This window comes from Oreochromis niloticus, linkage group LG20 (assembly GCF_001858045.2).
Source record: "Oreochromis niloticus isolate F11D_XX linkage group LG20, O_niloticus_UMD_NMBU, whole genome shotgun sequence".
Classification (NCBI taxonomy): Eukaryota; Metazoa; Chordata; class Actinopteri; order Cichliformes; family Cichlidae; genus Oreochromis; species Oreochromis niloticus.
Genome location: NC_031984.2, coordinates 18111437 through 18138736, shown reverse-complemented (window position 1 = coordinate 18138736; position 27300 = coordinate 18111437). Strand labels below are relative to the sequence as shown.

The following is a 27300-nucleotide window of genomic DNA, read 5'->3' as shown; positions in this document are numbered from 1 at the left end:
ATGAATTGTAACCGCTGTCTCATTTAATTAATAGAAAGTCAAGGTCAAGGTGCCGGGCTAGAGTATTTTGAGGGTGGGTTGCTAGAGGTTTTTTTGTTTGTTTGTTTTTTTTGTTTTGTTTTTTTTCTTTACTGTGATATGTATGGGTATTTCTGGATTTTTTTTTTCATAAAGCTGGTATTAGGGTTATCTGTTTTAAGGTATTTATGTGTTCTTTGATTTATTCATTTATTAATATTTACCATTTCCCTGTGTCTTTTTTTAATTACTTTCCTGGTTTTTTTTCCTAAAATAAAATTGCACATAACATGTCTATATATCTGATTGTTTTGTTTTTTTGTTCATATCAACTCGAATATATAAACACATTTGTAACAACGCAGTGCATTTTTTTCCCTTTTAAATCAGTCATGGGCTGCAAGTTTACGACTGACCCGTTTGTGTTGTCCAATCAGCGTCGACGTTAATGCATTCGCTTTCCAGCAACCAATCAAATTCCAATCAAGTAAGGGATTTGTCCCTCCCTCTCTGAAATGTCTCGCTGTGGCCATTTTACACTTGCTTGCCTGAAAATAAAACACACCATTTACCTGGGCTTCAACGTGATATTTACAGAACAATTGTAGGTTACATGAGATACCGGTGAGTTTTCCCTCGAATTTCACACACGACTGCGTTTGTATTTTTAGCTGTTGACAGTCGTTTAGAGAGAATGTAGCCTATTGGACTAGCTAACCAACCTCAAGCTAACTATGTTAGCTTGGCCGCTAACGCAGTTGACCGTCACACGTCATTGTTGTTGATTACTCCTTTTTGGATTGCTGGTTGATCCTGTGCATTGCGCACTCAATTTATTTTTTGTTATTAATGGTGCAGGGTTATTTTGCTGTTTGTTTATTTGCGGGTTTTAGTTAGTAGTCTGTGTAGCACTGAGAGAAGTCATTTTGATATGTCAAAGTTGGAGAAGTCATTGGATTGTGCAAGGTTTTAAAAATTAAAATTAATGTAATTAATTAATTAATTATTCACACTTTGCACAGCCTATGACTTTAAGGTACCTCCTCACGAGGTTGTACAATTTTAGCGTGGCTCTATAACGTGTTTCATCTGAAGTAATGTGTGATTTGTGTGCTGTATTTCTGTAAACAGAAGAACGACTCACTAGGGGCAGAGTAAGTGGATCAGCATGGACTATGAGAGGAGGTGAGTTTAATGTGAGTTTTACATCTTTTTCGCACATTTTATCAGATAAGTCTCTCACGCAGTTTTTTGTGGTCAGCAGGGGTGGGCGAGGTGATCGCCTGGGTCGCTATGGTGGCACTCACAATGATCACAATTTCCGGGACATGGACTATCGTGGCTATGGCCAAGAGGATGAAGAGACAGGCACGGGATTTGATGTCAGAGTGGAGGGTGATAGACAGTATGGCAATGATGAGCAGTCACTGGGTATCCATGACTTCTCACCAGGTTGTCTGCAGGAGCATCCGGGGTTTCATCAGAGAGTAGATGGTAGAGGAGAAGTAGGGCATGAGGGGAAAGGGCTACTGTGGTCCCCTCACACCTCACAGCCTGATCTAGCCCATCCTATACTCCAGCGAGAGGAGGAGGGATCCAGGCAGGAATTTGAGCAGTTACGGCCTGGCCTGCAGGAAAGGGGACGGGGGAAAGGGGGAACAGGCTTTCCAGAGAACAGTGGCCCACATTCAGGAAGTAGGGAAAGCAGCTGGGCTCGTGGTGGTTCCCATTCCGAGCAGATGGAATTCGGTACGGGCAGGCAGAGAGAGGATGACAGGTTTTCTCGTCCTGGAGCAGGAAAGAGAAGGGTAAGTCAATATCAGTCCATCTTTATAATTACTACAATACACATTTAATTGTTGTTTGGTTTTGGTTACTAATTTGTGACGGATGTGTGTAGACATTTCCAGTGAGAATGGAGGAGCATGCTGGCCCAGACCTGTCCCACAAAGAGTTGGATCAGAGAGACCAGGATTACCGTGCAGAGCTAGACCATAATCAGCGGCCCAGCAACATCATAATGCTTCGTATGTTGCCACCCAGTGCCACTGCCAATGAGGTGCATATTTGTCTCAACAATGGCCAGTTGATGCGCAGGTTGTTTGTGAAAAGTTTGAAGCTAGGATTCTCCTTTGTCCATAGATTCGTGCACAACTTCAAGAGCAGGGGATCCAGCCGAGAGAGGTTCGTCTGATGAGGAATAAATCTTCAGGTGAGAAGTTGTCCATTGCTCCCCTTTTCTTTTGTGTTTCTTATGATGCTCTTTTTTTTCTGTCTTTTTTTTCTCAAACTCATGCACTACCAACACTTCCATTTTCATTGCTTTTTCAGGTGACTTTTCCATATCTGCTTTGTCTTTTCTTGTATTAATAAGTGTCTTTTCCTCTATCCTTGGTGGCTATCTTCTGCTGTGACTGTATGGTAGATAACTGTTGCAAAATATCTAATCATATTTATAAACTCATACAGACCAAAGTTTTGCATAGCTTCCTGCTTTGATATTTTGGTATACAGATGTCTGAAGTCTTGCTAGCATTTACACAGGAAAAAAGAAAATTAATGCACGCTTCACAGCCCTGCCTATTTTTTCCTTTTCTTTTTTCTTTTTTTAAGAAAGCATTCATACCATCATAAATTGTAGGTTTTTAGTTCATGACTTTGTTTTTCCTTTTCATCTTGGCGCCCTTATTGTCTTTATCCTTTAACTTCTGCCTTATCCATATTGAAGTGGGGTGTGTCTGAGTAGGTGTTGTTCACAAACTAACAGCGTCAAAGAGGAATCAGCATCTGAAGCAGATTTTGCTATTGTCGCTATTTTAGATGCAAGCGTTGCTGCTACTTCTCAGCTACACGTTTCAACCATACCACTCAGAAAAGCTTGTGGTTCTTTTTGTGTCATTTTTGTTTTCTTTGGTTTCTAAAGGTTTTCCATTAAGGTCATTGTCTCACTGGCCTCCCACTTTGCTAACTCTCTGGTTATCTGTAAGGTGTGCTTATCTTACACTGGCACACTTACATTCCCCCACACTGCTCTGTCTTTCATACATCACCGTTTTACTGTTTTTGGTCTGTCTGTCTTGTGTGTGTGCGTGTTAAGAAAAGCACTCATGTAATAAATGTTTAAATGCCGATTAATTTGTAATTTCAATAGTTAGATATCTGTATTATCATTTATTGTAATGTCCGGACAGGATATGGAGCATTTAAGAGGCGACATGCCATCACAGAGCTAGATTGTTCAGACTCTGACTCTCAGAGTAGGAGAGACATTGGTGTGTGCACGTGTGTGTGTTCTCTTGCTGCCTGTGTGCTTCATCATTAAAAACCAAAGAGCTCAGTTTCAAACTGATGAGTGGGTAGATCTCTCTCTCTCTCTCTCTCTCTCTATCCCTCCATCCCTCCCTCTTACCTTGACCCTACTGAGTTACTTGACATTACATCCTTCTGCCCATGCAGAGAATTTGACAGTGCCTCTCCAACTGACTATCATGTGTGGTATTTTTAAAGGAGAGTGGAAGCAATGATTTTTTTTTTTTGATTTTTTTTTTTGACTAGTGCTGATACAGGGTCTCTTTCTCCTCTGTATATGCAGCACTAACCCCTCACTGCGTTGTTGTTGTTATGTTGTTGTTGTTGTTCGGTTGCCATGGCGCTGGGCGGTGTCCAGGTCAGAGCCGAGGATTCGCCTTCGTCGAGTTTAATCTCATACAGGAGGCCACCCGCTGGATGGAGACCAACCAGGTCACTCTCTCCTACACAGACACAAATACACATATATAAATGTATTCAGTGAGACACAAAAGCTAATATCATACAGTCACGTCATACCATCATGTGCTTAAAATGCATTCTAGTATAACAATAAATATTAAGAATGATTAAATAACATCGGTCCTCAGGTAGGTAGTATTTGAAGGAAGATTCCTCTTTTCTTTCCACAATTACAATTAGACAATTCAAACTGATTTATGTTGCATAATTCTGACAACCAAGGGGCAACTTGATAGTTTTCATAGATGAGACCTCCCAGTCAAACTGATCATCATTTGTCCATCATATTCTCTTCTTTTATTCAGTGACTTGTCTCGCTTTCTTTCCTGAGTTCACAGTACCACCTTTGGGATAATATGACAGTGTGAATATAATGTCTCACATGGTCTGTTGTATGTTGAATCAGAACCAATATATTGCTTCATTTTCTTGTTTTTGAGCTTTTCACATCTGCCATGATTACATCTTTAGGACAGAGCTATTGTCTCTTTGGGGGACAAAGGTGGTGACAATGGGATGGGTTGTGTGGACAACTTTGGAAAGGTTTCCCCTTAAGGGGGGAGGGATGACACAATTGAACAAAGCACATTGTGTCCTTTAAAAATGGGCACTCACAGACTACATATATACCATCTCACCGTCCGTCCGAATTTCCTAAAGCTGAAGGTCAATTCTCTGGTGTCCTCTTCCTTTCAGCCTCAGTTGTACTCTTTCTCTCTATTCCTCTCCCTCTCTCTTTTCCCTCTCATTCTCTCTCATCTCTTGTGAGATGAGGCCTTTCTATGGCATGTGTGGCCTAATTATCACTGATAATCATTCTTTGTTATTCCTCCCTCTCTTTCTTTTTCCTTCAGGGAGTGCTGTCGATTCTAGGGCAGAGAGTGTCGATGCACTACAGCGACCCCAAACCACGTGCCAATGAGGACTGGCTCTGCAACAAGGTTCGGTGCTTGCTATGCATTACCACGATGTAAAATTTGAATGCGTGTTATATAATATAAAGCCAGTCATTCATTTGGCTAATTTATGAAGATTGTTAACAAGGTTGTATAACAATTCAACAGTGTGGTGTACAAAACTTCAAAAGGAGAGAAAAGTGCTTTAAATGCAACGTTCCTAAATCGGGTAAGGTTTCACAAGCCTACCACTGAATATTTCACCTCTTCTCTCCTTTATAACACGAGCTCTTGCTTATTGAACAGTAATACTAACATGTTGTATTTTGCCAGAGGCTGAGCTGAAGTTGCCCCAGGTACAGAAGGACTTGCCTATTGGTCTTCAGAAGGAGGGAGCCCAAGGTTTGTTGCCCTTGCCAGCACCTTACCACTCTTCTGGTCCTCCTGTCACACCAGGCCAAGCTCCACAACAGGCAGATGTTGCTAATGACAGTAAGTCATCTCCTCTAATAAAAATGAAAATAATAATGCTAATATTGCTGGTGATGATAATCATCTCTATTAATAAAGCGTCTTTTAATTTAAGGCTTACAAATTTCTTTGACAGACCAAAATGGAGTACTCAGAGGGAAAACTTTGAAAAGAAAGCCAAACATTAAAGAAAATATGTGGAATTTACTTAAAAACTGAAAACCTCATGTTAAAAACACAACAAATGTAATTGTATGAAGTCATCACAAATGACATCAGACAAAAGCTGGTCCATAGAAAGTCACAAATTCTGACCCTGATCTTCCAAAGTAATTCTTCAAAAAGTGAAGGGTTCTAATGCCAAAAGCACCTACAACTGCCTGAAGGACTCTCTCTGCCCAAGGATCTCAGGCTGCAAACTAGTTCCTTAGTGGTTAAAATTTCTGCTATATAGCTTGGTGCCAAACCGCCACATGCTTTGACAGTGATGAATACATTTTAAAATCAGTTCTAAAAAGTACAGGGAGCCAATGGAGACAAGCCAGCATTTGGGGGATGTGATGCCATCTGCTCAGTAAAAAGCCAAGCTGCTGTATTCTGAACCAGTTGGAGGTGAGAGAGTAACTTTTCATTAATGCCAGAGAGAAGGCACTTGAGCCTTAATAGAATAAATTAATGACATTATTATTATTTTTTATTTTTTTTTGCCAGGTATGACACTTGTACAGCAATTCTCATTTATAGGAAGCAAGACTGGGTGGACTTTTTAAAACCCACGAGAAAAGACTGAAGTCGCAGCCCCAATTTTCTGACAACAAGCTTTATACACACACACACACACACACACACAGACAGACACACAGACAGACACACACACAGACACACACAGACACACACACACACACACACACACACACACACACACACGAGGACCAAGGGAACTGTAAATGATGTTTGGTTAAGGTTGTTTGTAGGACTGAGCAATAAGATTTCTGATTTTGAGATATAAAGTAGAACATTTTGTGCCATCCAACAACTGGCATCACTGAAACAGTTTAAGAGGGGCCAGGAGATCTCATGGGAAATCTTTGTTATCAGTATAGCAGTGAGAGGGGATATGAAGTCATAAAATGTCACCAAGTGGAAGCAAATAATTAGGACCTAAAATAGAACCCTGTGGTACACCTACAGTGACCAAGAAGGTTTGTTGTAAAACATATAAATGGAAATACTCATATTCCTTATCATAGCAATATTTTCTTGTAAGAGACTTGGGGGATAATCTTATGTCTAAAAATTTTTAATGATTTCTTTTTTGCCAAAGGATACCTACTTAGCTAAAGCTTGTAGGCTATTTGTGTACATCATGGCAGTGTACTTGGGTCACAAATTGTTTCATTTTTACCCCTCAGCTGTAAAAGACTGTTGTCGTCTTTTTTTCACCCTGAGAGTTGGTTGGGTGGGTTGTGTGGACACCCAAGTTTGTAAATACGATGAGTCGCGAGCAAGGTGATGGATTTGAAATTCATGCCATAGGTGCATCTACTAAAAATCTCTGGACTAGTTTGAATTTCAGTGACCTTGACCTCAAAGTCAGAGGTGATTTTCTTTCTGAAAATCTTGTGAATGCAGTAACTTAAGTAGGAGGTTTCAAATTTATACCATATGTGCATGTACTTGGGAGCTAAGGGGTAGCACTGGCAGCTGCCGGTATTTTTTTTTTTTTTTTTTTTTTTTTTTTTTTAAACTATAATGCATCTTAAATATACCTCATCCACTCTCTCAACAGCTTTGATACTAAGGAACCTTGGCCCACATACATCAGTAGAAGCCATTTTGTCTGCTTTGGCTCCGTTTGCTACCCTCTCCCCTTCCAACGTTCGCCTAATCAAGGACAAACACACACACCTCAACAGGGGCTTTGCCTTTCTACAACTATCTACCATAGTGGTGAGACACAAGATCACACATACATACGCACATAAGCCAGGGTTGTTTTTGTTTTACTGACTTGTATCTTTTGGTTTTGGTTTTTGCTTACTTTTTTTTTTTTTTTAATGAGCTTTATCTTAAATATGTGTTCACCCACCCAATGGTCTCTGTGTGTTTAACAGGAGGCATCTCAGTTGCTCCAGATTTTGCAGGCTCTCCAGCCACCTCTATCTATTGATGGGAAGGTCATTGTAGTGGAATTTGCCAAAGGCTCCAAACGGTAAATGCTCACACACCCAAACTTAATTGCAAACCATATACAGGGACTCCACGCTTTACTATATTATAATTGCACAGTGAATGTGGGGTGGCTGTAGCTCAGCAGGTAGAGCAGGTCATCTACCAGTCGGAAGATAGGTGGGTTGATCCTGGCTGCTCAAGTCTGCATGCCAAAATATCCTTAGTTAAGATACTGAACGTCAAGTTGCTCTCCTGATGCATCAGTTGGGGTGTGAATGTGTGTAAAGGTTAGAAAGATAGAAAGCTTAGAAAAAAGTGTTTGTATGAATGGGTGAATGAATTAAATTCAGTTTTATTTATATAGCACTAAATCACGACGCCTTCAATGACATATGTTGTATAACGTGCTTTGTGTGCTAGAGCAAGGTACTATGTAAGAATCAGGCATTTTACTGGCATTTGAAATTAGACTAGTAAATTGACTGATCACATTACAAAGAAATGCAGGTTGATCATGTGATTATTAAAATTATAAATAGCATTTTGTGAAGATAACCTTAAATGTATTAGAAGAGCAATGATGGTTGAAATTAAGCTATTCAATGTAACCAACCCTCCAAAAACTTTTTGATTAAAACCCTCACTCTGTCTCTTGTCTATGTTAGGGATGTATTTGTAACGGATGGTAGCAGAGTGAGTGCTGCTACAGTGGCCAGCACAGCTATTGCTGCTGCACAGTGGGCTGTCACTCAGGTAATCTAAATTTTGACCTATTACAGCATATATTCCACATCCTTAGTACAGATTGCATGATCATTGTATCGTATTTATTTTTTTAAATTCTCAGACCACTCAAAATGGACCAGGTGGAGGCCAGAGTGTTGATACAAGTGTGTATCAGCAGGGGGCAGCAGTAACATACAGTCAGGAAGGGCTTGAGTATGCAGGGCAAGATGGCACAACTTTCAAGCCCCAAGCAGATAACAGGGTTGCTGCTTTGACAAGTGGAGTAGCTTCCCTGAATGGAGCCTACGCAGGAGGAGCAGCCCCAGGTTTGTATGACATGCCAATAAGTTTATAACACACATATATCTATATATCATATAGTTGCATACATTTATATTAAGCTTCCTCTTAAGCCATTTATTTGCACTTGCTTGTCCATGTGCAGCTATCATTTCATCTGAAACAGCCAAACCTGCATCAGTGGTTGTGCAGCAGCCGCTCATTCATACACAGACTCCTCTAATCACCACAGCTGCCACCACACCGGGGACACAGGTAGAACTTGATGCTTTTTCCTTCTTTATTCCATTTGTTCCTTGTAATTTTGTAAAAGCTGTTTTTAAAAGCTCTGTCACTTCACAGGTTGAAATAGTGGGAAAACCACAACCAGCTGGACCCAGCCAGCCTGCAATCCCAGGGACTGAACATGAGCTCCAGCAGTATCGTAAGGCTTTATGTATTTAGTGTTCCCTCTGGGGAATTTACATCTTGGCTAATGATTGCAAATAAATGCATTTTGAAGTTTGAGTTTGATGCTGCTGACTACTGTCAAGCTTACCTTTCATTCAGGAAAAAATATTGGAAATCTGACCCTGATGCAAATACCATGTGTCTTATACTACAGCTGTGCCAGATGTCTCCACATACCACTATGACGAAAGCTCTGGCTACTATTATGACCCATTCACAGGTCTCTACTATGACCCAAATTCACAGGTAAACAGCCCATGGTAACTGTAAAGCAATCTATATGTTTTGTAGGACATTTGTGTGTGTGTGTGTGTGTGTGTGTGTGTGTGTGTGTGTGTTTTGCTTATGCCCCTTGGTATTTCAGTTTGGTTTTGCATTTCCCTTTGTCTTTGCAGTACTACTACAACTCTCACACTCAGCAGTACATGTACTGGGATGGAGAGAAACATACTTACATTCCTGCTGCCAGTCAGTCAAACACAGAAGGTGCTCCTCCAAGTGATGGTGCAGCTCCTACGGAATCACCGTTTGCTACCTCTGGCAGCAAGGAGAAAAAAGACAAACCCAAGAATAAAACAGCTCAACAGGTGCTGATACACAGAAATCAGCTTTCTGGTTTAAAAAATATCTCTGCTAATGGCTAATTGTAGCTGACATTATAATCCACCTCTGATCAAAATGAGTCAGGACTATGGTCTAAATTTACGTCACTCAAAACGTTTTGAATTGCTAAGTTGGATTTCATAGTTTGCCACCCATTCAGTTTGACATTTAAAAATTACTTAACTACATATTTTAACTGAGTTTCTTGGGGTTTGTTATAATAGATTGCCAAAGATATGGAGCGTTGGGCTAAAAGTCTCAATAGACAAAAGGAGAACATGCGTTCTGTCTCTTCATCCCCTGCCACCGGCTCAACAGCACCTCCTGGTTATACTCGGGCACCTGGACACAGTCGCCTAGATGATCATAGAGAGTCTGCGAGTGCTGATGCAGGCTATGCTGTTCTAGAGAAAAAGGTGTGTTTTATCTGTAAATGTCTGAACCCTCAGGGAATGAGGTTGTGATAGTGAGTCTTGTGACTGTCTCTGAATCATAGGCCCAGATATTAACGGATCACTGAATCCAATCAATTTTTTTTCTGTCTTCCAGGGGGCACTGTCTGAACGGCCTCAGATTTTTCTGGATCAGATCCGCCAAAGTGCAGAGGTAAGGAAATGGGGGAGAGAGAGAGAGATTTTCTAGGTGTTAGAGGTGTACATTTTCTTTATTTTCTTTTTCTTTTTATTGTTCCCTGAGCAGTCGCCTCCTCGGCAGCAGGGTCTGGTCCCAGCCTACAGTGGAGAAACTGACAGTGAAGAAGAAGGAGGCGAGAAGGATGAAAAGGATGGAAGATTGACAGACTGGGTTAAACTGGCCTGTCTGCTGTGTAGGAGGCAGTTCCCAAGCAAGGAGGCCCTCATCAGGCACCAGCAGCTTTCTGAGCTACATAAGGTGGTTTAAATCAAGTTTTACTTTATCATAAAAACTCTACAAATGATAAGTAGCATCAGTGCTCTGTTGAGGAGCAACACCATACATTCTGCACTCGTGTGTACAAGTACTAAGGCACACCACCAGCTGCTGTTATTGGTGATTGAAGGCACAAATGTTGTGAAATTGGAGAATTTGAAAGTGGGCGGATGCAGGTGTATACATGTGCTTATTATGCACTAAAGTAAGTTGAATTTGGTTTCTGGCTTCTAAAGCCTGAAAGCAGAGCCTATAAATAAAGTTCTTATTATTTTAATCTGTCCAGTGAAGCAAGGTCATCTTAATCTACTTTTTAACAGCCGTCCATTCAGATTCAGTTTTACAGGGTGTGTAAACTGAATGAGGGTAGTATGTTGCATATAAGACCAATAAAAGTTGAGTGTAAAATCCAGTTTGGAATTCCTGTTGCAGCTGTGACTTGAATTTCACTTCTTTATCTGTGCCCTCAGCAAAACCTGGAGCAGAGAAGAGCCCAGCAGGAAGCTGCAAGCAAAGAGGTTGGTCAATCCTCCACATCTGCAGAATAATGTTGAAATTAGTGTTTTTTTAAAAATAATTTAATCTTTTCTTTTTTCAGAGACTCACAGGTGGACTTGACGGTCCTGAACTTAAGAAGAGGAAGTTTAACCCCATGTAAGGAAGCAGCAGTGATGCCACTAACTAGACGCTGTATGTTTTTTGCAACTTACTCAGGGTTAAAGCTTGCTATTGACACTACCATGGACTGGTTCTCAAGTTTTTGCTTTAGTTTTATTCTAGTTACAGCTTTGTGAAGTGGTGATGTTGGTGATTGGTGCAACTGTGACACAACTTATTTGTACTTGTGTCTCCCCTTATAGTTTTTGTTTTCTTCCTGTAGTGATGGGATCACAGACACTAGTCTCGGTGCAAGAATGCTGCAGGGAGGTGTGAAAAGAGGACTTCTGTTGCGCAATATGCAAGTGGAGTGACCATTAATCTTCCTGACCCAGAAAGGACAAAGACAAAGCCCAGCACGCAACACTTCACCATTAACATCATATAGATAAATATATTTAAAAAAAATTTATTTTGATTTGACATTAGTTACCTCAACAATGGCAGTGCTCAGTGGTAATAATCTTATGAACTGATCCTGTAGCAGTAGATGTCAGGATATTGCACAGATTGCACCTTTTTGCTTGCTTCCTGAATGATGCAGTTTTGAGTTCTCACTTGCTTCAGAGGCTGTGTGTGATAAAGAAGTTTTGTGGACGGGAAAACATTTGCTGTCTTTATGTCAGCAAATTGGGATTTTTAATATTACTGTCTATGCACCATAGATTTTTTTTTTTTAATTAATGCTATATGCCTTGTCATTCAGTGAATGACTAATCTGGGCATGAACTGTGTACATTTTAAAAAGAGCATTTTTATACAACAGTGAAAGCTAACAGACTCTGGCCTCATGAAGTGGACAGGATCATGCTAACACTAGTGTATAGGGTTAAAGTGTCTCAGTTTATCATATAGCAGGTATAGATTCACATTGTAAAAGCTAACTTTTCAGAAAAGTATTTTTTATTTCTATATTTGTTCAGTAATGTGACCGTGTTTCATCAAGCTCATGTAAATGAATTCAAAATAATACATTTTCACCAATATTGACTCGTGTATTGTGTGGGCTAGTCAGTAAACTGTAGCTAATATGTCAACATTTTGCATTGAAATTTCCAAAGCTGTTTATCCGCACAAAAAAGAGGAATGTAATGTGACTGTTGGCATCGGGTTTGTAAAGCAACACTGTGAAATGGTGAAACTGTATAGCTGTTGCAAACTACTTTTGTGTGTTCCTTAAAATAATTGTGCTCCGGTTACCGCGGAATGGTTTCTATGGTGATCAGCAACAAATTCAGTCGTCGGTTTGTTGAGAGCCATCGGAGAAAAAACGTGAACAACACTTGGATTACCTGTAATAACCAATAAATTTAGCTGTCTTTCCTTCATATTACGTTGGGAGGTAACATTCATAGTGTCTTCATAGTGTCTGCATGTATTGGCAGTAGTTCTAACATAAATGTACAACGTTAAACACTGTAAATAGATAGCCAGCTTGGTCGGGCAGCAGTCACAAAATAAGCAAGTTAGCTGGTTGGCAATTCTGTTGCAGTTCTCTAATCCACTCTTCAGCTGGTCTGTAACTAGTCAAATTATAAGGGTTACTAAACAGGATGTCTGACTTTGACGAAGACCCAGTATTATCGGATGTGGAAGGAGAAGAACACCTTAAAGAAGCCGAAGATGAGAAGGTATGAAAGTAAATGGGGAGGGGGGGCATCTGCCGAGCATATTTGCAGCTAACTCGTATATGCTCGGGGGTAGCTCTGTGCTGTCAATTTAGTATGAATCACGTGCATCACCCTGATTACCCAAACAGACTCAACGTAATGTCTTTGATAAAGCTGGAGCTTGTCTGTTTACTCTTGTGTGTGCACCAGTTAACCCCCCTACACAGGGTATTTTCTGGGCATATTAGTAATAGGTCACTATTCCAAAAGAGGCCCAGCTTATTGTAAAGTACTCCCATAAGTGGTTTTGAAGCTCTTCCATTTAAATTCTAGTTGTTGACTAATCAATGACAGTTTGAGCCTTGGGAGTGGCCCTCTGCTGGCGGTTTCACTGACATGGATTAAGCCTAGTCTTAGAATAAAAACATTTTTCAATGAAGATCTTAATTTTCTTTTTCTGACGGTAGGCTTCTCTGGGAAACTGTCTTGGCAAAACGGTCAAATCAGTGGCTATTAATGTGTTGGAGCATTACTAGCCAGATATACCTTGGCTAAGAGAAGACTTTTGTCTTCTGAACTGTGTTAATTCTGTGTGGCATAGGTTCAACACAGTGTTGGAAACCATTCCTCACAGATTTTGGATGATGACAGCATCACACAGTTGCTGCAAATTTGTCAGCTGCACATCCATGATTATACACGCCAAGGTGCTTTATTGGATTGCGATCTGGTGAACTTGCTGCCATCTTCAAGGGACCAGTCTGAAATTATATGAGCTTTGCGACATTGCACGCCATCTACCCGAAAGCACCCAGTAGAAGATGGGTACATGAAGAGAGAGCTATGGTCAGCAATTACTGAACTGTTGATACAAGAGAGGCTGAATCCATGCTTTCATGTTGTTTACACCAGTTTCTGACCCTATCATACAAATGTTGTAGCAGAAATCAAGACTCAACATTTTCCAGTGTTTTGTTGTCCAATTTTGGTGATTCTGTGGGAATTTAGATTCCGTTTCTTACTCGCAGGTGACAGGAGTGGAACTGAATGTGGTCTTCTGCTGCTGTTGCCCATCTACTTCAAGGTTCAACATGTGATGCATTCAAAAATGCTCTTCTGTATATTTTGGTTGTCATGAGTGATTATTTGAGTTACTGTTGCCAGCTCAAAGCAGTCTGGCCATTCTTCTCTGACCTCTGATATCAACAAGAACTTTTCGCTCACTGGATATTTTCTCTTTTTTTGGACTACTCTCTGTAAACCCTAGAAATGTTTGTGTGGGGAAAATCCTGATAGATCAGCAGTTTCTAAAATACTCAAACCAGCCCGTCTGGCACCAAGAACTGTGCCACATTCAATGTCAGTTTTCTTCCCCTTTCCTGTGCCCAGTTTCAGTTTCACTGGGTCGTTTCAGCCACTGACTGGGTTGTTTTAACTCTGAATGTATGCCTGAATACATTGAGTTGGTGCCATTTGATTGACTGATTAGATACTTACCCTAATGAGCGGTTGAACAGGTGTACCGAACAAAGTGGCTAGCCTGACCTTCACCTTACATGATAACTTGCTGTCATTGGTTTATCATTGTGCAATTTAAGCTGTCATTCATTTTGTGTTTTGAATAAAATAAAGTTGTAGTACTTTTGTCGTTTCTGTGTTGAAGCCACTAGCCTTTCATTTATATCTCATTTTTGTACAGGTAGAAGTTCAACATTTAACCCAAGAAATCATAAGTCAAGGGCTTTCATTGCTTTGCCGAACAGGAAATGGATTAGCACACGCATTTGTCAAGCTGAACCTTCAGAAAAGGTAATTAGAGAAATGCCCGCAGAGCAAAACTGTTCTGTTATCTTGAACGAGTTTCTTCTGATTCAAACCAGTTTTCTTCACCCTTAGAGGACTGGATGATATAGCTGCAATCAACAGTTATATTCACATACGTTTTCTGGATTTATCCAACAACCACCTTGCTGATCTTTCTCCTTTGTCATCTCTGACTCAGCTTCTTTGGCTGAAGGCAAGAAGAAATTCCTTGTACATTTAGTTAAGGACATCTTTGTGGCTGTCAGTAAAAATCCCTTTAATTACATTTATTGAATGTAATTTGTCTTTTGTAGGTCGACAATAATGCTGTGATGTGCTTCAAAGAGCAACCGTTTGCTCAACTGACCTACCTGCAGTGGCTGAGTATAGCAATGAATCAGCTAACTGATGTAGATGGCCTAGTTGGGCCTGCCTTGGAAAGCCTCAATCTTACAGGTTGGTTTGTTGGTTTTACGTCAGGTAAAGTGGAATGAATTTTTTCAGCTAATCTGGCGATCTCTACGGCAAGGCCAGTCAAGTAAGAAACAGTTAATAGTTGGTTCCCCCATCACTTATCCAAGCCGCAGAAGTTGTCTTGTAAATATAATAAAATACGTTAAGCGAAAGATATTGTCACTGTTATTTGATATAAACAGTTGTTCCTGCAAAAAGATGGGAATTTACTATTCCACATGTTATCACTGTTAAAAGCAATATTTGACTTAACTAAAGATGAACATTTCCCAACAAACCTTGTTTGCAGGTAACCGTATTCAGAGGCTTAATGGTTTCCAGTATGGCAGTTTTGCAAATCTGGTAACTCTAGAGTTGAGGGGAAATCACTTGGAAACCACTGATGGCATCAACCTTCCACATCTCCAGCAATTGTATCTGGTACACAAAGTGTCTTGGTTTGGTTATTAACACAAACATGATTGATGAAGTTTATCCTCTACCACTATCCTAATCCCCATGTAATAAACCAAGTACCTGGTTGCTTGTGACTAGTCTTGCTTTCTGTCTAGGCCCAAAATGCTATCAAACGTCTTGAGGGTTTGGAGAAGTTAGAGCGCCTCACCACACTTCACCTTCGAGACAATCAGCTAGAGTCGCTCGACGGCCTCAGTCCCAGCATGAAGTGTCTTCAGTACCTCAATGCCAGGTGCATGGTCACATGGAAAACTTCAGTCCTGTGAGAAACTAAGTAGACACCATAACTAACTAGATTTAAGAACCACTTTAGCAGCAATAACTTGAAGTAATTGTGTATGACTTAATCAGTCTCTTACATTGTGGAGGAATTTTGGTTTACTTCTTTACAACATTTCTTCAGTTCGTTGGGGTTTGGGGGCATTTGTTTATGAACATCTCTCTTAAGGTTCTGTCAAAGCATTTCACTGAGACTGAAGTCTTGACTTTGACTGGGACATTGCAACACTGTGGCAACACATTTTCTTTTTTCAGACATTCTGTTGTAGATTTGCTGCTGTGCTTGGGACTGTTGTCCTATAATATTTTGGTGTACAGAAAAGTTTGTGTTCAACTCAATGATTGCAAGGTGCCCAGGTCCTATGGCTACAAAACAAGCCCAAATCATCATTCTCTACCACCATGCTTGACAGTTGGCCTGAGGTGTTTGTCCTAATAAGCTGTGTTTGGTTTTCACCACAAATGGTGCTGTGCATTACAGATAAACATTTTCACTTTTGTCATGTCTTTCCAAAGGACATTGTTTCACAAGTCTTCCGGTTTGTTCAAATGCAGCTTTGCAAATCTAAGCTGTGTTGCCAAGTTTTGTTTTGTTTTTTAGAAGGAATAGACTTTTTCTTGTCAACCCTTCCAAATAAGCTGTACTTGATCATTCTTTTTTGTCACAGATTAATCAACTCAGTGAATCAAGTGCAATTTGATTAGTAGCCCTTGGCTGCTACTTACCCTCTTAATTCCAATGGAAGCAGTTATGTTGTACTTAGTTTTTCACAGGACTGCATAAAGTGCTATGGATAACTTTATTTTTCACATGACTGCAATGTGTTGTAATAATAAAGATCAGTCGTAATAACGCTTCCAATAGTCAGTAAAAAAACAGAAAGATATTAATCCCATAATTTGTCTTCTTTCTCCCTTAGAGGCAATGCAATCATAGATGAGAATGCTCTACGATACATTGGCTTTCTGTCACAAAGCCTTCGCGTGTTGGTTCTCTCTGGGAACCCAGTCGCGGAAAATTCCGAATACCGGATAAATGTTCTGATACTAGTGCCACAGCTGGAAAGACTCGACAAAAATCCTGTCTTCCCTGAGGACAGAGCTGAAGCCTGGGAAAGAATCAGGGTAACAAAAACAAAATATATTTTTATTTTTGGTTTTATTTTTCACCCTTTTGATTTAGTGGCATTGTGTAATTTCAGGAACTTCGAGAAGAGGAAATGTATGCGCAATAAGATGTGTAATTATGGCCAGAATGGGGAAGTGTTGGACTGACTTCATTTTCTTGAAATGACCTGTTGTCTGTTGATGAATGACCAAATACGCCTCTGTATGAAGTACTCTATGTTTTGGTACAGTATCTTGTAGGATTAATCATCCATGACTTTGCATAAAAAATGTTTTTCATTTCCATACACTCATTGTTACAGCTGAGCCATTTTTAAACAATAAAGTTTTAGAAAATGTTTATCTCTGATGTGTCTGTCTAAATGCAAAAATGACAACTGATGCAAAATGAAGTGACTCTGGCTAGTACCTCGTACCTTAGTACCTTGTATTGTTCACAGACGGTGGTATTAGACAGACTCCATGTGTTTCCCTGAGTAAGGATGAGAGAGCAAAATCTGCCGTCGGCTTCCTTGTTGGCAGCCATCCAGCTACAGTTTTAAGGGGACAGTGACATTATGGGCCTGTGTGGCAAATCAGCAGATTTCGGAATATACATCAGATTCTGCGTTTGTTTCAGCTGACTGGCATTTAAACACACCATCATCATTCCATAAATATAACCAGGAAGTTAACGTCCCACTTGAAGAAAACATACATATTATAATAAGTTAAGAAAGCGGTAGGTGTTCGCACATCAGTGCAGTGCAACTCCACTTGTGGATACCTATATTTTCCATAAGGGGAGTAGAATAGGGGTCCACGCTTTTGTTACTGTTATTTTGGAAATTTACTGATTTTAATGAAACGAGATCGGCATGAAGCAACATCAGATATGTATCTTGAACACGCTGAGAGGGACTGACGAGGGCGGCTAGAACCACTACTCTTCCTCCAATGGTTTGATTTGGTGGGCGTGGCTGTTTGAGGAAACAAAACCCGTCCTGTGCGACATCTCCCCTTCCTCTCCAGTACTTAACACCGGTCAGCTAGCATTTCAGTGGCCCAACGTTGAAACGACGACACCGGGGGAAGCAGGCTTCGCATTGAATTAACCACGATTACTACCTGAAGCAGACGACCATACGTCCATAAACCATGACTAGCTACCACAAACCCGATGAAAAGACTCTGCAAGGACTGAAGGACGTCGCTAACAAGCTCAGGATCAACTCCATCAAGGCAACATGCGCCTCTAACTCAGGGTAAGTTGTTCAGAGTTGCAATCATTAGCTGGAGTATTAAATAAATCCTGTATACGATTTAAAAAAATATATAGTATGTGCTATAAGGTTACTGGGGCGAAGGCATGCACTACCTCTGGGCCTGGTTGCACGTGCTGCAGATTAAATTCACGCGGTTACCCAGCCACGGCAAACCGCTAGCAGCAGGTATGCTACCTAATGTTATGCGACTGCTTCGCGAAACGTTTTAATAAGTTACGTTGTGACTTGAGGTTAGCCGAGCCTACAGCTATTGCTAAGGCTACCATATGCTAACAGTGTTTGTTTTGTTTTTTTCCTCTACAAAATAAATGACGGCCTTATTTACTGGTGGCTTGACTTTTAGGCACTCTAGCCTAGCATACATGCTTATAACACTCAAAGTCAAGTGGTTATTAACATCAACAGGCGTTTACTAGCTAACAGAAATCACATGATGATAGGAAAGGATGGATCTCTTGGTTAGTTTGAGGCTGAATTTTGCTGCTGGCTCTTAGTCGGTCAAATCGCCAGCTTGAGGATATCTGCGTAAAGTGTGGTAAATCTGGGCTATTGGGAAGGGGGGGTTGTGGTAATACTTTATCATAAATATTGGCGTTCCCAGAATGCCAGAATTTTCTTTTTGAGCTATCGCTGATATCTTCCTGGTCACTGTCGGGAAGTAACCCAATAGGTTGATTCGAGTCCAAGCGGGAAGTAGGAGTTGACGAGGGTGTAGCTTTATAGGGATTAGTGTGAGCGCCCTTTGCTCTGTTAATATTCAATTTAGAGAGCAAATCGGTCTATACAAGTGTTACAATATCCAAAACTGAAACCGTAGTTTGTGAGTTGGCGCTAATCAAGTCATGTCATCTACTACATTTCACATACATCACAACACAACACTTTGTTTAGACTAGAATGACGCAAACTAAAGCTTAGAGTAGCATATCTTGCTTCATAACATCAAATCTGAGACAGAAAAGTGGATGTCGGAATCAAAGAGGCAGTAAAAACCCTCAGCTTTATTTATGGTATATGTCAGTCACCTGGCCAGATGCTTTAGTTTGTGCTTGTTTCTCTTACAATTATCCAGCAACCAGTTGGTTTGCATTGTGCAATTTTTTTTTTTTCATAATCTCAAATGCAGCCTTAATAGGCAGTTGATAAACCTGTTTCCTTTGTTTCTTGACAAGGATATGCAGGAGTTTATTCTAACTGTACTATGAGGGCTTTATAAAGATTATATCCTTTTTTTTAAACAAAGGACTTCTTGAGGAGCATTGTTCCTCAACAGTCAAAGAAACGTTACACTTGTGCCTCTTTCTTTTCCTTGTGGTTTTTCTGACTCTACTTCATTTCTCAGCAGGCTGTCTCTCAACAGAAGAACACGTGGTAAACGGAGCATTGAGTTATTTTAAAATGTTTATGCTGATATTTGTTCCAAGCATGGTTGATATGCCATTTAACCTGCACAGGGAAGCTGAGATGTGTTGGGCAATGTGGAATTTCTAAATGATTACAGTACTCGACGACTGTGTAGCAACTAACAGTTTCACAAGATTTTTTTTCTTTTTTTTTTCTGAAGTGTGGTAACCTGGCTGCCTTCCTGAGGCAGTGATGGTCCAAAAATAAATAACAATTAACAATATATGACTTATGCTAAAGAGCATCATCGTTTGACATATTAAATGTTTGGTGTGTCTTGTAAAACTAAAATTGAGTGTTTGTTTTGTTTGTTTGTTTCTAAGTGCAGCAACACGTGCATGTTATGCACTTTGGGTGGATTTTCTTTTCTTTCTAACACGATGGCATTTATACTGTCACAGTAGCTTTTCTGTTGTTCTCTTTCCAGTCATCCCACATCATGTTGCAGTGCAGCTGAGCTCATGTCCGTGCTCTTTTTCCATGCCATGCGCTACAAAGCAGATGATCCTCGCAACCAGTGTAACGACCGCTTTGTTCTCTCAAAGGTAGGTGCATATCTTTTAATTGAGATTAATTGTTCTGTATTTGGTCAGCAAACCTGAGATCTTTTAACGCTCTTCTTCTTATTGCCAGGGTCATGCTGCACCTGTCCTGTACGCTGCCTGGGCAGAGGCAGGTTTTGTGAAAGAGTCTGAGCTGGTTAACCTGCGTAAGATTGATTCTGACTTGGAGGGACACCCCACACCAGTGAGTTGGGAATCTTGAGACCCATTCTGTTATTTATTTATTTATTTATTTATTTATTGATTGATTGATTGATTGATTGGGGGGAAGAAAAGGAGAAAATTGTGTGCAAGCCACTCTCTGTATCATGTACAACTTCTCTTCTTTCCAATTTCTTCTTTTCAAACACAGAAATTGGCTTTTGTTGATGTAGCTACTGGATCTCTGGGACAGGGTCTTGGGGCTGCATGTGGGATGGCCTATACCGGCAAATACTTTGACAAATCCAGGTCAGTATGTATATGTATTAGTGTGAAATCATAAGACTATTAAAAACTTCTTTAAAACTTGCACAGGGTTACCTGAAATATTTTTGCAGTTGTCAGTGTGTGGTGTTAATCTAAAGTGGATGTTTTATACTCACATTTGCTCAAGACCACTTAAAAGCAGTCTATTTACTCTAACTAGGAAGTTTCTTCAGTGGTGAAATCCTGTTACTACTGGTGTTTTTGTTTTTTAACAAGAGAAGCATAATCTGTTGCACTGCACCAACAGAAAAATTCTCAAAGTAGATATTATGGAGATTCTAATGTCTGTTATTAACTGACTGTGTTGTAGTTATCGTGTGTACTGCATGCTGGGAGATGGAGAGTGCTCAGAGGGCTCAGTTTGGGAGGCCATGGCCTTTGGTTCCCACTACCAGCTGGACAACCTGGTGGCTATTCTGGATGTTAATCGGCTTGGTCAGAGTGAGCCAGCACCTCTGAAACACGACATGGAGATCTACCGCAAACGTTGTGAAGCCTTTGGGTCAGCACGTGCATTTATCTCATCTCATAACCTGTAGAAACAAACTATCAAAACTATGGCTTGACCTTATTATTTTTCTTTCCCTGTATATATCTGCTTTTTGATGGTCTACAGCCATGTTCAGATGTTAATAGCATTCTATGTTTGTAGGTGGAACACGTATGTTGTGGATGGACACGATGTGGAGGAGCTGTGCAAAGCTTTCTGGCAGGCTCAGCAGGTCAAAGGCAAACCTACCTGCATTGTTGCCAAGACATTCAAGGGCAGAGGCCTCAAAGGTTGGTGTTTTTGTTTTTTTTTTTTTGTTTGTTTGTTTTTTTGCATATTTACTGTATCAAGTTAGAACTGTTCTCTGAATTTTAAACATGAGACTTATTTGCCACTTTACTGTAGGTATTGAGGATTTGGAGAACTGGCACGGAAAGCCGATCCCCAAGGACAGGGTGGATGAAATCCTGAATGATCTGCAGTCACAGATTCAGGTGCCCAACAAAACTCTCTGCCCTGATCTGCCCAATGAGGATACAGCGCCAGCTGACCTTAGCCCCATCTCACTGGCTTCACCTCCAGAATACAAGAAGGGAGACAAGGTACCTTCAGAGTTGCTTGTTTGTGTCTAGTTTTTAGTTTTTGAGTATTGGGATCTTTTGTAGTAATGGGTCCAAAGTCACTCAAGACTGAGTGGTCAGCAGTTTAAAGTTTGCTGATACAGTTGTCAGTATGAATCTAATTACTAATATGGCACAAAAACACCACCTGGAACAGTGTTGTCCACACTTAAGGGTCTTTATAGTAAAAAAAATAAAATAAATATAATTCTAAATATTCACTGTCCTTTGCTTTTTTTCTGTTTAGCCACATGCAAACTCCTGCTAGGTTAAAGATATTGAGAAACTTTGCAGTGTTTACCTGTAGATACAGCAGAGACACGGACATCAATATTGACTAGCAAATTTTTCTTATCTAGGGATGTAGTTGATTAGAAAACTAGTTTAACGTTTACCGCTCTGGTTAGTGGACACCAGAGACTAAAAGGTTAAAACAAATTTTTCACAACTTAATGTAAGATTTTGCTTAATCCTTGGGACTGAGCTTTTACTGAGCTGTTGTAAACCAGAATTGTGAAATTAGAACAGTTTGGCACTATTTTAACCTAGAAAGAAATTGGTGAATTTGGGCTGTGTCACATTATTATGGCTTAACTAAAGCCGTGCATATCTACATCCAGTCCACAATAACCTGGAATAAGAGAAGACTGGTGTTACTAGAACTGCGAACATGATCCACACTCTGCAGTTATCTAGTAATGGCATCATGTGCAGTATTGTGCAATGTTAACCTCTTCAAATACCTTTGAAGTACACATGCAGTATTTGTACAGACAGTGTGTACAGGGCTTGAAATCTTCCATGACTGTGTCAGAATTCTAGTGTGCCATTTTATATTACACTGTGGGGGATTATGTGTGTAGTTTTTTTTTGTTTAAAAAAAGCTGTAGCAAAAAATATCCCCATACATGTCAGAGCTGGAAGATTAAGCACATTTTAACTGTTAGGATTTTGGCTTTGAAGGATCATGAAAACCTTCTTAATTTTTTTTTTTTTTTTTTTTTTTTTTTGTTCCTATGTTATAAATAGGACACACCTGTTTTTACAGCAGTACAACTTTAATCTCAATAAGTTAATCTCAAAGACTTTCTATACACGAACCTGTGAAAGACATGGTTTACTTCAGCAGCTTTTGTCTAAGGGGGTGATGCTGTCTGAAATGAACATGATTCCAAAACTGATGTGTGTGTGAATTATTGTGACAGTGCAGAGTATTGTGCTAGAATGCTCATCATGTTGGTAAAGGTTCTTTTTCAGATTAGTTTGTTAAAGTGGATATAGCTAAGCATAGCAATCAAGGCTGTTTGTTGCTTAACCTATTGTATTTTCTGTTCTGTTAGATGGCAACAAGGCAGGCATATGGCGTGGCACTGAAAAAACTGGGTCAGGCAAGCCAGAGAGTGGTGGCACTCGACGGAGACACCAAAAACTCTACTTTCTCAGAGACCTTCAAGAAAGCCTTCCCTGATCGCTACATCGAGTGTTTCATCGCTGAACAGAATATGGTAAACTATCCTTCAGTCCTCAGGCTGATCCTGGAACCCTGTAACAGTTATGAAAGACTAGTAAACTTGGTTTGCTCTTCAATACTATAATCTGCTCCAACTTGGTCTAATCTGTTACTATACATTCACACATGATAATCCGTCCTTTCTGCTGCTTCTCATTTGTGCCCAGTTGACTTTGCCCTTTGCACTTAGTGGATGTGGTTAGGTAAGGGTCTGTCATTTTAAACTAAACAGTGTTGCTGATGTCTCTCCTTACTACCACAGGTAGGAGTGGCTATTGGCTGTGCCAGCCGTGACCGCACTGTTGCATTTGCCAGCACATTTGCAGCATTTTTCTCCAGGGCCTATGACCAGATTCGTATGGGAGCCATCTCTCAGACAAATGTCAACCTGGTAGGGTCTCACTGCGGAGTCTCCATTGGTAAGCTTTTCATCTACTGGATTTCTATTGAGCAGTGCAGGCGTGTGAGTGTCTGTCATTGACTAATTGTATTCTGGCTTCAGGTGAGGACGGTCCATCCCAGATGGCCCTTGAGGACTTGGCCATGTTCCGTGCCATCCCAACATGTACTGTGTTTTACCCCAGTGATGCAGTGTCCACAGAGAGAGCTGTTGAACTGTCCTCCAACACAAAGGTTGGTGGCCACCTTGTGGTAGCTTGTCCAAGATGTCTTCGTCAAGTTGTTGGAGAGCAGTCAATATATTGTAATGCACTTTCCATTTTCAGGGTATATGTTTTATCCGTACAAGTAGACCAGCCACTGCAGTCATCTATTCCCCAGATGAGAAGTTTGAAGTGGGTGTAGCCAAGGTAACTTTTTTTTTTTTTTTTTTTTAAATCCCTTTTTGTTATACATCTAATGCAGTCAGTCTTCATACCAAAATGCCCACCCACAATAATGCTTATACGTCTATAATATCTGTGTGGTCAGGTGGTTCGCCAGTCTGATAATGATCAGGTGACTGTGATTGGAGCTGGTGTTACTCTGCACGAGGCCCTCACTGCTGCTGATAAACTGGCTGCTCAAGGTAACCCACACTGCCCTCTAGTTGACACGTGTTGGTATTGTTATGAGGACACACAGGCTTAATCCAGGGTCTCCTCAACTGCCCAGTGAACTGCTATAGCCTCTATAAACCTGTAAATTAACTTCCTTATGCATTCTTATAGGAAAGAACATCCGTGTGATTGACCCATTCACCATCAAGCCCCTGGATGCTGCTACCATTCTGGCCAGTGCCCGAGCAACAAGGGGACAGATCATCACTGTGGAGGACCACTACAAGGAGGGTAGGTTGTTCAGTTCATGTGTTTGAGTATGTGCATACAGAAAGCATGTTTGTGAAAGGGCAGGAATTTTCTTATGGAGGCAACAATTATGGCTCCTAGACGTTAGATGGGTTTGGTTTTTAAAAAACAAACAAACAAAAAAAAAACTTGAATAAAGGAGCATCATATCACTACTTGCTTTTTTCCTTTGGCTGTGTTGTAATTTAAAAGAAATGCCAATATCACTTTTATGCATTCATTCCTTTTGACGATCCTCCTTTGTCCAGGTGGTCTTGGTGAAGCAGTGCTGTCAGCAGTGGGAAGTGAGCCTGGTATTGTTGTGACACGTCTGGCAGTGACTGGTGTTCCCCGCAGTGGAAAGCCTCAAGAGCTTCTGGACATCTTTGGCATCAGTGCTGAGTATATCGTCAAAGCTGTGACTCAGACCTTCGCAAACTAAGAACTGCACTTCATTTTCCCTTCTCGTTTTTGGTTTTGTTTTTTAAATCACAACAAACTTGCAGCTACCAGGCACAACCATGGAAAACCTAACTTTTAGTTCCTACTTGAGTTGCAATGTGTGCTAACCCTGTATTAATATCAGAGATGAAGGGAGATGAGTGCAGTGTGGTCATAGCCTATAGTGCTGATGGTACGCCCCTATATGCACCTTTTAGTATCCTTACCTCCAGAGGGTTCTGCTGTTTGCTGTTATACATGTTTTCAGAGTCTTGTAAGGTGCAAAGACACAAGCATCACTGAATACTGTACTTAAAGTGTTATGCTGATAGATCAAAAGCCCATCATACAGCAATGTGTCCTTTGAATGGGAAACTTGAGCTACAACATCTGTGGCACCAACCATCCATACTTTCACATTCCTGGCAAGCATTCCCATTGTCCTCATTCTCAGCTGGTAGTCAAACCTCTTTTTATAAGAAGCGCTGTTACTGTTCGTCATATTATAATTTACTAGATTACTTTTGTAATTGTGTTCAGTAACTGCCTTCAATGCTTGGCTATTCCGTTTGTAAACATTCCACTAATGTTTCCTGACCACACGGGTGTCGCACAACATTTCCAGCGCTTAAGGTCACAGAGATATGCTATTACTGCTGTGGTGTGTTGAATTAAAAATAATTCTCCCAATGCTGTTTGTGTGTGCTTATTTATATAAGCCGAGGCTTTATGAATAGCAAAGTGTGGACCAGTAATTGCAAAGTAAATGTCAACAATGAACAACAATTTAATCCGTGGAAACAATGACAGTTTCCACGGATTAAATATAGATATATATTTATATATCTATATAGAGAGAGAGAGAGAGAGATAGAGATCTCTCTATATATACACACACACACAGAGAGAGAGAGAGATGGATATCTATCTATAGAGAGAGAGAGATAGATATCTTGAGATATACACACAGAGAGAGAGAGAGGGATCTCGAGATATAGAGATCTCCATCTCTAGATCTATATCTATCTATATATCTCTCTCTATATAAATATATATATCTATATTTATATATAAAGATATACATACATACATACATATGCAACCCCGTTCAGCTATCTTCGTGAGGACCCTCATTGACATAATGGTTTCTGTAGCCCCTAACCCTTACCCTAAACCTAATTGTAACCCTGACACTAAAACCCCATTTTGAGCCTCAAAAATATGAGGACTGGGCTGTGTGTCCTCACAAGTGACTGCTGGTTCTCACAAGTATAGTAGAATGCAGATTTCGGTCCTCACAAAGATAGCTAGACAGGAACACACTTAGGATTCATGAAAAATGAATTGGTGTAGTAATGAAGTTATAAAGGATCAAAAATGCTGGGAAAAGCATAATTTATTCAGTGTGAAGGTGAAAATATAAATGGCTTCATTTTAAATAAACTTAAGTTTGTCTATAAATGGCAGAAGTGAATTCTGAAGGGCTCACATGAAGTGATATCTGGACCCTAAAGAGGTTGCACAGTTAGTCCAACCCCTCCAGGAGGGCACATCAATATGTGGTATTGCTAGAAGGTTTGCTGCGTCTTCTACCACAGAGTATGGAGGAGAATGCAGGAGACAAAATTCATGTAACATCATTTAAGCTTGAGCAGTTCGGTGGTGTGTAAGTAGTGGTCTAGGAAGGCATTTCCACGGAGACACACACATCTACAGGCTAGGCAACAACAGCACCCTGACTGCCTTTAGTTATCAAGATGAAATCCTTGAACCTATTGTCGGACCTTACATTGGTGCAGTGGGTCCTGGGTTCCTTCGTGCACTAAGCCTCCACACTTGCCTCACCTAAATCCAACAGAACACATCTGAGATATTATGTGTCATTTTCATTTCCCCTAAACAATGCGCCATTCTTTGTTCCTAACTCATTAGGAATTTTTTAAGTAAATGATTATGATAAACTTATCTGATTTGAAATGCCATTCAGTTGTGAGCATAAAAGCTTAGTTATTTTAGTAACTGTGCCTCACTGTAACCTCAGATGCTTCATGATTGTAGATGTTTATTACATTTAGCATTTGGCAAACTGGTGTCAGAGCTGTTACAAACCTGAAAGCGGTCATGCTGACTTTAACATATTCCTTCAGAGTGAAAAGAAAACAAAGACTAACTTGGTCCTCCGCAGGATAATTCTAAGGATAATAAAACATGCACTGTTTCTTAAACATGTAAGTGTAGTCAGAGAAGTAAGCTTAGCGTTTATGCTGGGTATCCTCAACTCCTCATCTCTTTGTTGCTGTGGAAATTCAGGGTGTTGTCACACTCAAGGAAGGGGTTGAATGTGGTCTGTAGATGACAGCGTGTTCCTGTCGAGATATAAAAATGAATCATCTTTGGAAACGTTGCTATTTACTTTGGAGGAGCACATGAGGGCCTGAGTGTTTCAGTGTTTAGTGTCAGCTTGTCCAGAGTGCCATTTGGAATAGGTCTGGATTCTACTGCTGTCTCATCAGTTAGTCTTCAGGTGTGG

The 27300-nt window shown here is 40.4% G+C and overlaps 3 protein-coding genes across 9 annotated transcripts; all 3 read left to right on the top strand.

Moving 5' to 3' along the window:
- Positions 1-456: 456 nt before the first annotated feature.
- rbm10 (RNA binding motif protein 10) lies at positions 457-11957 on the top strand. Of its 5 annotated transcripts, none has more exons than XM_013273160.3 (23): positions 457-622; positions 1150-1203; positions 1283-1826; positions 1919-2077; positions 2161-2230; positions 3686-3759; positions 4644-4730; positions 4854-4914; positions 5019-5177; positions 6946-7106; positions 7271-7368; positions 7994-8081; positions 8176-8380; positions 8500-8609; positions 8697-8778; positions 8959-9050; positions 9200-9391; positions 9632-9823; positions 9957-10013; positions 10107-10298; positions 10787-10834; positions 10915-10970; positions 11197-11957. In XM_013273160.3, the coding sequence occupies exons 2-23, from the start codon at positions 1187-1189 to the stop codon at positions 11285-11287; spliced, it is 2835 nt and encodes a 944-aa protein (XP_013128614.1). In that variant the 5' UTR covers positions 457-622; positions 1150-1186; the 3' UTR covers positions 11288-11957. The 5 variants fall into 5 exon arrangements, with proteins under 5 accessions (XP_013128614.1, XP_013128613.1, XP_005478052.1 ...); XM_013273159.3 differs by having other exon boundaries at positions 1280-1826; XM_005477995.4 differs by having other exon boundaries at positions 457-642.
- A 464-nt stretch (positions 11958-12421) lies between these two features.
- lrrc23 (leucine rich repeat containing 23) lies at positions 12422-17065 on the top strand. 3 transcript variants are annotated; one of them, XM_025901490.1, is made up of 9 exons: positions 12458-12604; positions 13612-13667; positions 14287-14392; positions 14480-14600; positions 14701-14842; positions 15150-15280; positions 15412-15578; positions 16516-16720; positions 16798-17065. In XM_025901490.1, the coding sequence occupies exons 2-9, from the start codon at positions 13631-13633 to the stop codon at positions 16828-16830; spliced, it is 942 nt and encodes a 313-aa protein (XP_025757275.1). In that variant the 5' UTR covers positions 12458-12604; positions 13612-13630; the 3' UTR covers positions 16831-17065. The 3 variants fall into 3 exon arrangements, with proteins under 3 accessions (XP_003448332.1, XP_013128616.1, XP_025757275.1); XM_003448284.4 differs by lacking the exon at positions 13612-13667 and having other exon boundaries at positions 12422-12604; positions 14283-14392; positions 15412-15548; XM_013273162.2 differs by lacking the exon at positions 13612-13667 and having other exon boundaries at positions 12422-12604; positions 14283-14392.
- A 643-nt stretch (positions 17066-17708) lies between these two features.
- Positions 17709-25460, top strand: tktb (transketolase b). Its single transcript, XM_003448208.5, has 14 exons — positions 17709-17967; positions 19820-19937; positions 20026-20139; positions 20308-20405; positions 20734-20925; positions 21076-21203; positions 21319-21515; positions 22874-23038; positions 23306-23462; positions 23546-23676; positions 23769-23852; positions 23974-24070; positions 24213-24332; positions 24599-25460. The coding sequence occupies exons 1-14, from the start codon at positions 17861-17863 to the stop codon at positions 24769-24771; spliced, it is 1881 nt and encodes a 626-aa protein (XP_003448256.1). The 5' UTR covers positions 17709-17860; the 3' UTR covers positions 24772-25460.
- The last annotated feature ends 1840 nt before the right edge of the window (positions 25461-27300 follow it).

Excerpts from the sequence above, each read along its gene's own strand:
- rbm10 (XM_013273159.3), top strand. Across the intron at positions 3,760-4,643 it reads GCTGGATGGAGACCAACCAG|GGAGTGCTGTCGATTCTAGG; the intron begins GTCACTCTCTCC and ends TTTTTCCTTCAG. Across the intron at positions 10,299-10,786 it reads AGCTTTCTGAGCTACATAAG|CAAAACCTGGAGCAGAGAAG; the intron begins GTGGTTTAAATC and ends CTGTGCCCTCAG.
- lrrc23 (XM_013273162.2), top strand. The coding sequence starts at position 12,527 with ATGTCTGACTTTGACGAAGACCCAGTATTATCGGATGTGGAAGGAGAA. Across the intron at positions 14,393-14,479 it reads AAGCTGAACCTTCAGAAAAG|AGGACTGGATGATATAGCTG; the intron begins GTAATTAGAGAA and ends CTTCACCCTTAG. Across the intron at positions 14,601-14,700 it reads CTCAGCTTCTTTGGCTGAAG|GTCGACAATAATGCTGTGAT; the intron begins GCAAGAAGAAAT and ends TGTCTTTTGTAG.
- tktb (XM_003448208.5), top strand. The coding sequence starts at position 17,861 with ATGACTAGCTACCACAAACCCGATGAAAAGACTCTGCAAGGACTGAAG. Across the intron at positions 20,406-20,733 it reads AAATACTTTGACAAATCCAG|TTATCGTGTGTACTGCATGC; the intron begins GTCAGTATGTAT and ends ACTGTGTTGTAG. Across the intron at positions 23,039-23,305 it reads TCATCGCTGAACAGAATATG|GTAGGAGTGGCTATTGGCTG; the intron begins GTAAACTATCCT and ends TTACTACCACAG.